Consider the following 13,264-nt stretch of genomic DNA (forward strand, 5'->3'; position numbering starts at 1 on the left):
TTGCTGTTCAGAAGTGTTGCCTGAACACGTTGAATACACGATAACTTGGTAAAATGTACAGGAGAGCAAGAAGTGGTCTAGACAGTCACTGTTAAACTACAGAGAAAAGTATATAGATGTCAGCTAGCACTATGCCAGTAATGGCTATCCAGAAACCTCTGCCCTCCTTGGTGTCAAGAAAAGGGTGATGTGTTGGCAACTGCTGGTAGGAGACCTCAGAGTAACATCTAATCTCATGAGCGTTAAAAAAATCACTGCCAGTTGTTTTGAAGAGTCACAAGTGTGTCATTCAGAGCAGTCACTAAATCATGACACTGGTCAGGAAAAGCAGCCTGACTTAGAATGAAAAGCAACGTGTCTTACAAGTTGGCAATGCAATTCATACCAAGGAGCTAAGTATTCTCAGCATGTCGACACAAGAAAAGGGGCAGAGTGACACAAAGCAGGAGGGAGTGGGGGAGAAAGAGGAGGGGGTGAATCTTACCTTACTGTGGCAGGGTCTAAAAACATCACTTCTGATAATGCTACAGCGCTTTTGCCCCAGTGCAAGCTTGACAGGCTGGCTTGCACACAGATCGGTCTTGTTTATGTCTGAGCAGCTACTGGTGATTTTCCAACTGTTTCCAAATGCTTGTGCATGCATCTCCAGAGACTGCCCTCTAGTGGTGAAGTCATTGTTGACACGGTTGTCAAAATTACCACAAAGACCACAAACTTTGCCCTAGGAAATGTATATAACTGTACATTATTTTACAACTTTTGACAGGGGAAAGAAGTCTTCCAGTGTAGTAAAGTCAAATTTTGTTATGCAGACCTCTGTGCGTTATATCTTTCCATATACTTACCATGCTTTGTATAATGTTAGCAATACATCAGGTACCCTCTCATACCAAACAATCTTCAGTGCTAAGTAATTATGGGTAGTGCCCAATCCTATCCAACATTCCAGCATTGATGCAGCCATGCCAATGGGGCGTGTGCTGCATCCTGTGATGGGCAAGCAGTCATGGAGGCCTTCTCAAGGTAAGGGAAAGTTTGTCACCTTACCTGGGGACTGCACTGCAGCTACTCTGGTATTGGAAAGTTGGTTAGAATTGTGAGTGTGGATAATGTATTTTATATAGGTGTAGATTGTTTAAGATTTGATAATGAATTTTTTGTATGATTTTGTAGAAGAACAAAGAAATGTAGTTCGAGATCTCCACACTTGTCACATAACTTGTAATGTCTTTTTAATTTTTGTGTGTGTATGCGTATGTATGTTTGCTTTTAATAAAACTAAAAAGTATTATAAATAAAAAAAGGATTGGGCCCTATGCCATTTTACAAGTTTGGAAATGCATTTTAAGAGACATAATCCTGATAATGTACATTGTGCAGAAAGTGTCTTGGACATGTATTGAAACAAAATACGTACATTGCATCTATTTGCAACCAACATGAACCTGCTAGTCTTTACTCAGATTCTTACATTTCTAACTCTTAAAGTTACAAAAAGGTATAAAAGCATAAATCAAATGATAAAAAAGAAAGATTAAATAAAAAGAATTTTTAAAAGTTTCATATATTAATCAGTGGTTTTATATTTGCAAGTATAATTTGGGGAATGGTACACAACACACTGCAATGAAATTCATTTGCCAATGTTTCACATGCATTTTCCCCAAATATGACTTCTTTATGAGAAAGGCATGTATACTCTACATATATTGTCATGTGCAATGAAAATACATATATTTCTTTCATACTGCAGAATGAGATGTGTGTATTCTTCTCATGTCACCATGTACATATGATGCAAACCATTCTAAATGAAGGCAATATCTTGGCAGAAAAATCATATCTGAACCAGCTCTAACTCAAAAACCAACCATGTGCAAATCACCACCTCAGCAGTCACCTACCTGAAAAGAAGGTGCTACTTGCACAATCACAGTTGTCTTCTGATTCCACATGATGACCATTCCATGGAAAGTTTCAATGATTATGTTACTTCCCAGTAAAAAGAGGGTATAATTTTTCTCAAGGCCTGGCTTACTCATTATCTCCTCAATTTTTCCTTCCAGGAGTCGGATTTCACTACCCTAGAAAAGGACATAAACCAACCGGAAAAACAAAGTGGCAGCTGAAATGGGAGTGTATTATTGTCAGACAGTGATAGTACAGTGTGGCAAGAGTATGTGTGCCTCCCTGTCAAATCACACAACTGGAATATTCCTTACCCACCTTCTCATTCTCCAAAGTTGCCTTCCCTACTTCTGTAATGTCACAGAAGTGAGACCTACCTCCAGATGCGTTGGTGTCATATACAGAAGTATTAGAACAAAGAAATGCAAAAGGAACAAAGGAGCAGAAGGAAGCGTGAGATGTTGGTGGATTGCAGAGGAGACAGTGGTGGTGGAAGACTGGAGGGAGACATCAGGCATCTCTTCACCACTAACCCCAACCCACCACCTAATGCAAGCATCATCAGTCATGTCGTGGATGGGCAGCCATGGTCAGTAGTGTGCACATGAATGGTCTGCACCATTGGTCTATATATTTATTTGAATATGATGGTCATGATGTGTGAGAATCAATCAGGCACATGTCTATTGTGCATGAGTGAGGGTGACTATGGCCTGTGAGTTGTGTGCATGTGAATGATACATACATGATGTACATGTGAACAGGAGCATGAATGGTGTGAGTGGAATATAAATACGTTGTTACAAACTCGGACCCCAATCCTATTGGATGTCCAGCAAGTTCAATCATGTCAGTTAAAAACACAGGAAGGATTTGTGGGTTGTACACATCCAACCAATTCCAGAATTCTGTGGCAACTCTATATAGTAGAGTTGGTTTGATTATGCTCCAGTAGACATGGTTCTGCTCTTGGAATTTTAACAGTGTACTGTTGGGAGGAGGGGTGTGCACACGCGCACGTATGCATTGCAGTTCTTTCACTTGTAAGGTTAATTATAGACTTACCTCCAAGATCACACTGATTTTCAAGGAACAAGCACTCAAGGATTGACCACATGCAATATTTTGCATTACAATTCGAAAGGTGCCTGGCTGGGGGTTATTGGGGCAAAAGTCCTTTAAAAAGGAAACAAAAAGCACTGTGAATGCTATGCTTTCCGTCTACCTATTTGGCCCACATTAATTTAAAAACTTACATGCCACTTTACCATCCCATTTAAGAGGTGGCTTATAATCACCTTCAAAATAATTCATATAAAAACTGTGACAAATCTTACGCAATAACCAATTAAAACCCATTTTTTCCCCAGCCCACAGATGTACACATTTGGTCCCTGTTGCCTATATGCAATGTTGGGCTGAAATAGCTTAACAGAAGATGGAGATGCAGAGCTCTCAATGCCAAACCTAGTGAAATTAAACTCTTCTGGGAGAAAATCATACCTTTAAAAAAGGCTTTGACTCCCCTCTTAAAGGATGACAATATGGGGACCTCATGGGTAAAGGTTTCCACAAGAGAAAAAGCCCTGTTCCTCCATCTGTGCTCTGATGTATACAATTCAAGAAGGATTCTGCCAATTGATTTTGCTGAATATGCACTTTAACGTGCAATTTGCAGAGAAAAATGTGCCAACCTCAGTGTTTTCATTGAAGGGTGTTGGAACCTAGAGGTTAACCAAATTCTGGTGCCTAATTTTTTTTGTGGGTTGGACCCATGCAGTATCCAGAATTCTCCACTGCCACAGGGAAGTGGGGAAAGAACAGGATCTTCCTTTGAGGGTCAAGACTGACCATATTCATGGAATCACTGGAGCATGTGTCTTAAAAAAAAATGTGAATAGCAACTGCATAAAATCCTAATCCTGATTAGGACTGTAGTGGGGTACTTGAACCTTTTCTCTTGCCATGGTCCCAAACTGAACTGAGCCCCCAATGGCTTCTATGCGTACCAGGAGATAGAATGAAATCCATGCCATCCACTTACAGACCAATCCTACCAAAATCCTCCCTGCCAATGCAGCTCCACCACTGGAGATGGTGCTGCATCCTGTGGTCTCCCCCAAGTTACGGAACATCTGCTTCCTTGCCCCAGGAAATGTCTCTGCTGCCCTGATTGGTCTATTCAGACCAGCAATTTTTCTTTTGAAAGTCCAAGTAGAGCTGAGTAGGTGGATTGAGGCTAAGAAGGGGAATGGGACATCAATGGAGCAGCTGCCATCACCAATAATCCCTGATCTTGACACATCCACATCCCCACTCTGGTTCCTGCCATTCCATTCTGTCAAACCCCTGCCCCACTGCCCACTTCCCACACCAACTTACTGGCACTGGAGCTCCCACAAAGTCCACTGTCACCTGGCTGTTGCCGCTCAATGTTGATGGTTCAATGTCTGTAGCAGTGGCTAGGCTATGCCCTATGGCACATCATGTTTTGTGATGGTCATAAACCTGGCTGTGTTTCCGGAATATGCATTCCAGCAACACAGCTGCCCAGTGGAATTCGGCTATAAATCGCTGAAAACACAGAAGTGTAATTTGGTACCACACAAAACAGACCACCATTGAGGCAGACAAAAAGATTCCATACCTGGGTTAAGATATAGTCACAATCTCCCATGAAATCAAATTGTGCTCCATCAAAACTGAAATAGTGTCTGTTTCCATACAGAGTGCATGTCCCTTGGCATGGATTGTTTGCACAGTTCCACTGTCTCTTGTGGCATGTGCTAGGAGATTAAACACAAAAGATCACAACTTGTCACCTTAACAAACACTTTGGAAGCTGTTCTGTCATCATAGCTAGTAGTTCTGTCAGCTGAAGCGACAGCTTCACCATCCCTCTTGATACAATAAATATTCTCTTATCCTAGGGGAAACTACAACCAAGACCTGATGTGTAATACAGAATGAAATGCAGCAAAACATCCCTACTGTCAAATTCAAAGTGGTTTAATAATTAAGAAAAGGTCTCTGTTTTGTTACAGCTCTAAGCATTAGCATTATGAATTCCCAAGAGGTGGCTGTGTTAGTTTGTTTTGACAAAAACAAAAATTCTTATAGCACCCTAAAGACTAACCCATTTCTTTCATCTCAAGCTTTCATGGACTGCAGTCCACTTCATAGACAGTTCACAGAAGCTTATGTTGAAATAGTTGGGCTCCGAAGTGTTGCAAGGCCCTCTGAAGTTATAAGTGTTGGCTGTGATGGGCATGAAGGCCAAGACTGAAACTGCTAACACTGTCTAATGTGATCTCACTATGTGGTACTGCCAGCATGTGTACACATAAGAACATAAGAAGAGCCCTGCTAGATCAGGCCAAAGGCCCATCTAGTCCTGCTTCCTGTATCTCACAGTCACCCATCAGATGCCTCAGGGAGCACACAAGAGAAAAAGAGACCTGCATCTTGGTACCCTCCCTTGCATCTGGCATTCTGAGGTAGCCTATTTCTAAAATCAGGACACATGCCCACATGTATGCCCTCTTACTCATACATGCTAAATGTGAGGCTATCGGTGGTATATCCAGTGGGTGCACTAGTGTTAGGGGGTGGGATCATCGGGCCCAGTAGAGTATCAAGGGTAGGGCAAGGGGTGGTCCACCCCAGGTACACAGCATAAGGCCAGAGTTCCTGTCTCCTTGAATGCCTGGTAAACTTGGTCTGTGGGGAATCTTGAGGCAGAGGCCTAGCCTACTGGGCATTTGAATGCCAGGTGGACCATTCATGCTTTAAATCAGGCTCTAAGTCAAGGCACTTTGGCTCATATGCTTTAAGGCCTTCATGTTGTGGTCATTTGTTGAAGTAATGTCTTTAAGAAGACTCTGAAAAAGAATACTATACCATGTGTTACAGTTGATGGTGATAGATGTACCAGAGCGATAGAAATTTCCTCCATGGATACAAGGACATTCCTCCTCCTCAATACAATTGCCTTTATCATCAGAAACCAGCCCATCAGGACATTTACATCCAGAAACACACTCTGTGGCATACTGCTTGCATGAAAACAAAATGGAAAGTGGCACAAAGGGGAGCATAAATACATAAAAAGCTAGACATTGATGTACAAACTCAATTTGCAACTTTACACTAGTGATGGTTCCATCTGCCTGGCAAAGCACCCTGCACACAACAAACCACAACAAACCCTGAAATGGACAAACTACTACTGACGCATGTTCTAGCAATCTCCAGCAGTGCCATGCAGTAGATGAACGTGGCCTGTTCTTGGAATTATGTCTAAGCATTCAGTCACATCCAATGAGCTGACGCACGAAGGCTGGCTTCCTCCCCGCCACTTGTGCCAGTGCACCTGCACCGACACAAGTGGCGAAGGTAGGCATGGGGGCGGGGAGGAGGCGGGAGGGGGGCATTTCTGGGTGGGGGGAGGGTGGGTGATGGGTGGCCCCGGGGGCGGGCATGGGCACAGGCACGCGGGGAGCTGGGGGTGGTGCTGGGACCTGGCAGTTATGCCGGATCCCAACCCCCATCCTTGGGGAGAACGGAGCGGCTTCAAGCCGCTCCGCTCTCCTCAGACATGCGCCACCAAGGAGACCCATTGGGGCCAGCAGCCCTTACCCAGGGGTATTGGGAAAAGTTTCCCCTTGCCTCTGGCTGAGCTGCTGCTAGCCAGTAACCCACGTTGGATGCAGCACAAGCCTCCTGGCTTGCCTGCTCCAGTGCGGGTTTGGATTGCGCCCTATGTGGTGCATATTCAGAGACCATGGGCACAATCCTACGCAGGTCTACTCACAAGTAAGTCCTATTGTGTTCAATGAGACTTACTTCCAGGAAAGTGAGGTTAGAATTGCAGCCCATGTCTCTGTGTCCTGCTGATAAATACAAGACAGCTGAGAGCTCACTAAAGGCTAATTTCTTCTGTACCAGCCAAGCAAAAATCATACCACTACAACAACACATCTGCTTGGTGTGAACAATGATCGGTATTGTCATGACTGTGTTTGCTCTCATGGATGCAGCACAGATAAGTGTACCTTAAATACACTTCCCCTTGGCTTTCATGAACAACTACTTTCTCTGCCAAATATTTAACTCTTACACACTGCATGTCTTGCGTCTTACAACTTTTCTGACATTCCGATCCTGTTAGGCCTGGGTCGGCAGAGCTGCAGTCAACATAGAACATCGATGAAGGACAATCTAGAAAAAGGGGAATGGAATTTTGTTTTAAAAAATTGGCCAGTGTAAAAATGTGCTTACTATTGTTAAGCAGCTTCCAGAATCACAGACATACAAAATACTGTATTACATTGTTTCAAGTACCAAACAGATTAGACAGTAGTTCTCAAACTCTCTGGGAGTCTGAGAACCACTGGTAAGTTTTGACAGGGGCGGGGACTGGAATGGGGGGTGTGCCCCGACGGCACCACAGTGATCGTGATGCCGTGGGCACCCAGAAGCATTTTAACATAGTGGAACTGTGCTGCCTCCTGGAGGGTCCTAGAGCTCTCAGCCCCCTCAGCAAGCCTTCCCTCTGCAGCAGTGAGCTCCAATCTGCAATGAAAACCCGGTCCAAGCTCTGGAGCGCTGACCAAAAACTGAAAGTGGGTTCCAATTGCAGATCAGAGCTCACTGCTATAGAGGGGAGGCTCGCCGGGGGGGCTGCGAGCCTCCAGGACCCTCTCAGAGGCTGCACAGTCCCCCCAGGTATTTTTAAATGCTCCTGGTTACCCACAGCACTGTGATCGCTGCAGCACTGTTGGGGCACCCACTTCTGGGTCACACCCCTTAAGGAGAAATGCCCCTTTGTCAGGGTTAGAGCACAACCCTGATAGAATCTACAGGCCTGAATAAGGCAGGGCCTAATGTATTCCATGCAGCCTACATGTAAAGTGCTGAGTCATCATGACTCAGGGTCCCAATGCACTGTAATGTAACTGCATATGGCTGATGCAATCGCAGGGGTGAGATCATGCATCACAAGACAGGGTGTGGCAAGAGGATGATGCAACACCCATCCTGATTGGCTCACAGAGCCTTATAAGCAAGGCTGTGAGAGCCCTCTAAAGTCTAAAATCTTGGCTTCAGCAACACAGTGATTGAAAAGAACTCTCACCTTTCCTAGGTGTGTTTTCAGTACAGTCTAACTGACCTTGAATGCATTTGCTGGAGATATAAAAAGACAAAAGGAGAGTAATGTGCCAATATATAAGAGAAAAAATTCTATACAAATATAGCCACCCCCATCATAAATAATTTCTGCAATTACCCATGTCTCAGTTTAACTCCTTAAAAATAAAACTGTCTGGTGACCTACTAAGGATTCCCAGACTTGTCATTCTATTGGCCTTTGGAGACTATCAAAGCTGTGGAAGCCTACACAACAGTGATGCTTTACCAAGTTGCATTTGTTTGAATAGCAACAAACAAATATACATTTGTGGATAGCACCACCAATGTATATGGTGCTTTACACAGAGTAAAAGGACAAGGAACTTACAAGTTAACAACTGGTACAAGGGAGGCAACAGAGGGAGAGAAAGGAGTAGGAGTAGGTAGGGGAAGAATATTATGGTTTCATTTATACATATTTCACTTCACTACTAAAGAAAAAGGGGATTAATACCAAAGCTTTCCCTGAAAATGTGGTTTTTCTGATGGGATTTGAATGCTGAGTTATGCAGGTATTCTAGGAGACAGGTATTATAGGAATAAGGATCAACAAGGGAGAAAGGGTACAGTAGCTTGAGCGACCAGGAGACAATCTGAGGTGATGGGGCTAAAAGAATGAAGGACATGGGCAGGACTGCAACATTTTTGTAGCTATGGCTTCCATGCCAGGGCACAATACTGTGATAGCTACAGCAGTATAAACAATACATTGTGTCACTGTAGCCCAGCCATTTTCAACCACTGTGCCGTGGCACATTGGTGAGCTGCAAGTGTGCCACAGGAATTTGGGGGAAGGTCATTTATTAGTAGGGCCAATGGGAGATGTGAAACCACCCACCCCCCGTGGTGTCCCTTGTAAATTGTCAAAAACCTGGTGGTGTGCCTTGACCATTGTAGTGCCTTGTCAGTGTGCCTTGAGATGAAAAAGAATGAAAATCACTGCTGTAGCCAGTGCCAAGGACGTTTGAGTGAAGAAGGTCCCACATGCAAACTCACTTTAGTTCAGAAGGCAAAGTCCACATCAAGGTCGATCTCAATGCTTTCGAGTCTGGGAAGAACTAGAAAAGAAGTTGCCAACTGTCCCTGCTGCTGTTAACCCTCTCACTACCAGTTGCCCCTCTTTCACTAGCAACCTCCCCTTACCACTGCAAGATGAATCGTTTTCAGAATAGAGTCAGAAAGGTGCCCATGTGCAAGAAAGTTATGAGGGGGCAGGGGCTGGCAGGAGGGTGTGTGCGCATGCACACACACATAAAACATGTATGCATGCGCACACATAAAACATTAATTAAGTTTTCCGAAGCCTTTCTTTTGAACTCTTAAAAAAAGTGTTGGAAGTTTTTCAAGCACTCGGAGGAAGAAAATGTTTGCTGAGGTAAGACAGCATAGTGGGTGGGGCATTACTTTCTTACCAGCCTCAAAGAGCAGCCTGTACAGTAATCAAATGTTATACAGCTGCGGATTGTTCTGCACAAACTGATTTCAGTATTGTGATTTCAAGCATCTGTGTGCCTGTGTGCTTCCATGAGTATGTGGACAGATGGATGGACTGATATAAAATAATATGGAACTCCCTGCCATAGGAAGTGAGGCCAGCTCCATCTTTAGTTTTGGTGCTGACTGAAAACCTTTTTATTTCAGCCAGACTTCCCCCCTCACAAGCATTTTGTGATGCTTTTTTTTTAAAATGTATTTATTGCTGCTTTCTATTATGCTCTGCACTTTTTCCCCCCCTGTGTTCTTTTTGTGATGGTATTGCTGTTTTAACTTGCATATGTTAGCCACCTCGAGCATCTCTTGACTGAAAGGGAAAGCACAGGAGTGTTTCTAAATAAATAAATAATGACTAAATATACCACTGATCAGTAGGCAACAGACTGCTGCATCTGAGGATTGCTTTGACTATTATAACTAAATCAGGCTACCACATGAACTTGTCCTTTTTGAATGAATCCCCAGGCTGGATCATCTGGCCCTGGTAGTAACACGGACAGTCCTCTGGCAGAACACATTTTTCTTCCGTCGCTTGGTACATCCCCTCAGGGCAGCCACAGCCCTCGACAGGGACCATCTGGACACTGCACAGTGTGTCAGGCTTATGTAGTGAGCGGCAAGAGCTGTTGCAGTACTTCACGTCATAGCTGTATGCCATTGTTCTGGGGCAATCCGTGACATCTTTGAAAGAGAAATAAGACCAAGAGCTACAATGTTGAGGATGTCTTTAAAATCTTGTGTGAATTAAGAGACCAAAAAATCCCTAAATTCCTAATTTCACTATCCACAAAACAATGAGTTTAGTGCAAATGAATGTGCTAAACAAATGTGGTAGCAAAGAATAATTAAATATGCACAAAGTGACAACATTATTTTGTATTTGCGTAGCATTTCTGAGTGGGCAAAGGGCTATTTTGATGTAATCCTGCAAGGTACAGACCTGCAAGATAAATATTATCACTCAGCTTCCGAGCTGAAGCTGAGAGGGAGCACATTGCTGAAGGCCACCTTGTGATCAATTAATGGCAGAGGAAAGATTTGCGGCGGGGGAGGGGTGTTCTGATTTTCAACAGGCACCCCTCTCCTAACCTGAGCTGGTGCAGCAGAGCCCCATTTAAGATGAGGGGATATTTCCCCACTAAGCCCAGATAAAGCTCCAGCCTGCCCAATGAGGCTACTCAGATCTGCACCCGCTAAGTTGCTGGCACAGATCCAAGCTGCTCCATGTAAAGCTGCCAGGCCTGGGAAGGGGGTTAGGATATGGCAGAGGCCTCCTCTGCTGCTCTCGCCCTCCCAACTTGTCCCACCCCCGTTCCACCCTCCCCTGCCCCCATACACCTCCTCCTCACCTCTGTTCCGCCCTTTCCCCCTGCATTGCTTGGTGAAATACTCACCTCTTCTGGCAGCCTTTCCTTTGAATTCAGCACCAGAAGGCCAGTGTAGGCTTTTCTGCCGGCACTGCTTGCACTAGAGTAGTTGCAAACGTGCTTTATGGCATGTCTGCATCACTCTAGTCCAGCACAGTGGCCACTGTGCCAGTGGAAGGTAAGTATAGGCTTGGGCTCTCAGACTCTTAGGCACTACATTATACTAGCTCTCATAAACATATGAAGGATGGCAGCTGAGAGGATCCTGACATGGAACATTTCTGTCTAGATAATTCCTTGTGTGATGATCCCTTTAAGTTTGCACCCTCTCATTTTTCCACTTTAAATTCATTATTTGAAAGAGAACATATCTAAAAATGGTTCCTATGTTGACATGTGTGTGCGTGCGTGTGTGTGTAAGAGAGAGAGAGAGAGAGAGAGAGAGAGAGAGAGAGAGAGAGAGAGAGAGAGAATCTGCTATACTGTACTTACCACAGATGTCACCTCTCCAGTCTTTCAAGTGCACTCCATTTGCAGCACAGTTTCTGGCATAGGCCGACAGCACACTGCACAGAGCCTCTTCACTCTTCTCAGCATTGCAGATGTCATAAAGACAGTTCTAAACAGTAAACAAAGAAGTTGGTATGGTGACCAAGAAAAGCCATGAGCCTCAGGGTGGAAGGTGGAGCACTTTTATTTGGAAAAGGCATTGAATTAGGGCTGGTTCATAGCTTCAAAGAAACAGCAAAACATGAAACACAGAGGGTGTATGCTTCTTTTTTTACTACTCCTTTTTAAGTAAGAAGTGGCTCTCAGTCTGCAAGGAGGTCTATCTGGCATTCACAAAGAGAAATGAATTTACAAATTATAGATGGGCTTCACAAATGGACTGAGTTCTGCTTTGCAAGCAAATAAAGTATATTGTTCTGCAAAGCTGAACACATACTCAGAAGGAGAATTAGAATCTTATTTCTTTGCTCAAGTCTACTTTCATCTCCAAAAAATGCATATTACATGTTTGGGGCTAAAGTAAAAGCTGTTTGTTGTTACTAGAAATGTTCTTAGCCTGATTCAAACAAGCCCCATCTAGCCACTAGGTGGCAACAAGAGTCTATAAGAGGTAGCTACAGTTATGACCAAGATTTGACTGTAATCACCCTGTAGAAAGTTTAGTTTGACTGTTTGAATATCAACAGAGATGTCTTCTGAAAACAGTGGGGATTGACTATCCACATATTGACACACATACACATTTGTGTTTGCAGCTGTGTTTCCTCATTCAAGTGACACATGCTTGCATGTATAGTAGAAGCCTCAGAAGGCTCTTTGAGTGGTGTTGAGTGTCACACATGGTTCTGTGAGCTTCAGTAAATATCCTGGGAGGGGTGGTATGATGCAAGGGAGGGGATAGCATGTCACAGACCTGCACCCCAGGGTGCAATGGGGGCAGGTTCATTACTGGGGGCTATATAATGTTTAGGTCCACTGTCCGTGATATCAACTGAAAAACTCGCACAGACAAGTGACTGGAAATGAAATTCATTTCATTGACACTCAGGGAGATCACAAAGAATGTGAAAACTTTAAGCAGACCTAAAATGATAGTCTGATGTTTGAAAATAGATCAGACAAGCACATTTTAACATGTACAGTAAATGAACTTTTACATGTAGACGTTAGGGCTATGAATGACAATCCTAAGTCCTATGTGGCTCAGATGTGCAGATACGGAAACTATACAGGTCCTCTCTGCTCTCTTTAGTTCTCAGGAGAAGCTCTATAAATGAAGATCCTGAACCTTTTATCCTGCTATAGAGGAATTTCAGTAGCCATATTTTACCCATGTGTGACAAGTTCTACACAAGGAATGCTGCAATCTCCCTTTACATACTGGATAATCCACAACTGAGTGTTAATTATGGATTCAAGAATCAGAGATGTTGGGTGGTAACTATGCAACCTGGGTCAGTTCTATTGCACTCCAAAGAACATGTGTTATGGATCTCAAATCTCCACAGCAATCTAGTTTACAGAGCTGCTGCTGCTTCATTATGTGGAACAGAACACACATCTTTAATTGCTAACAGACTACACAGATCACTGCCTGTCTGATCAGAATACACCTGAATTTGTGCCAGATGAAGAGATAGTTTGAAATATTATTAAATCCATGTCCAACCTTGACATAAGGAGCAGGGTCACTAACAGAATGGCACTTAGCAAATGTCCCCTTTGCATCTGATAGAAGAGCACACCAGTGCTGCCCAAATTTTTCTAAGAGAGAAAACAGAAGTATCCAATGT

The 13,264-nt window shown here is 43.7% G+C and overlaps 1 protein-coding gene across 1 annotated transcript in view; it reads right to left on the minus strand.

Moving 5' to 3' along the window:
- Nucleotides 1-13,264, minus strand: part of LOC136644030 (mucin-5B-like) — an 82,389-nt gene that overhangs the window by 40,957 nt on the left and 28,168 nt on the right. The window contains exons 14-23 of the mRNA XM_066619500.1: nt 13,141-13,235; nt 11,454-11,580; nt 10,026-10,275; nt 8,045-8,094; nt 7,028-7,128; nt 5,809-5,960; nt 4,556-4,694; nt 2,974-3,084; nt 1,905-2,084; nt 485-721 (exon numbers count right to left, since the gene is read on the minus strand). Coding sequence (XP_066475597.1) covers nt 485-721; nt 1,905-2,084; nt 2,974-3,084; nt 4,556-4,694; nt 5,809-5,960; nt 7,028-7,128; nt 8,045-8,094; nt 10,026-10,275; nt 11,454-11,580; nt 13,141-13,235 — 1,442 coding nt within the window. The remainder of the gene's footprint in view (nt 1-484; nt 722-1,904; nt 2,085-2,973; nt 3,085-4,555; nt 4,695-5,808; nt 5,961-7,027; nt 7,129-8,044; nt 8,095-10,025; nt 10,276-11,453; nt 11,581-13,140; nt 13,236-13,264) is intronic.

The sequence above is a fragment of the Tiliqua scincoides genome, chromosome 1, assembly GCF_035046505.1.
Source record: "Tiliqua scincoides isolate rTilSci1 chromosome 1, rTilSci1.hap2, whole genome shotgun sequence".
Lineage (NCBI taxonomy): Eukaryota > Metazoa > Chordata > Lepidosauria > Squamata > Scincidae > Tiliqua > Tiliqua scincoides.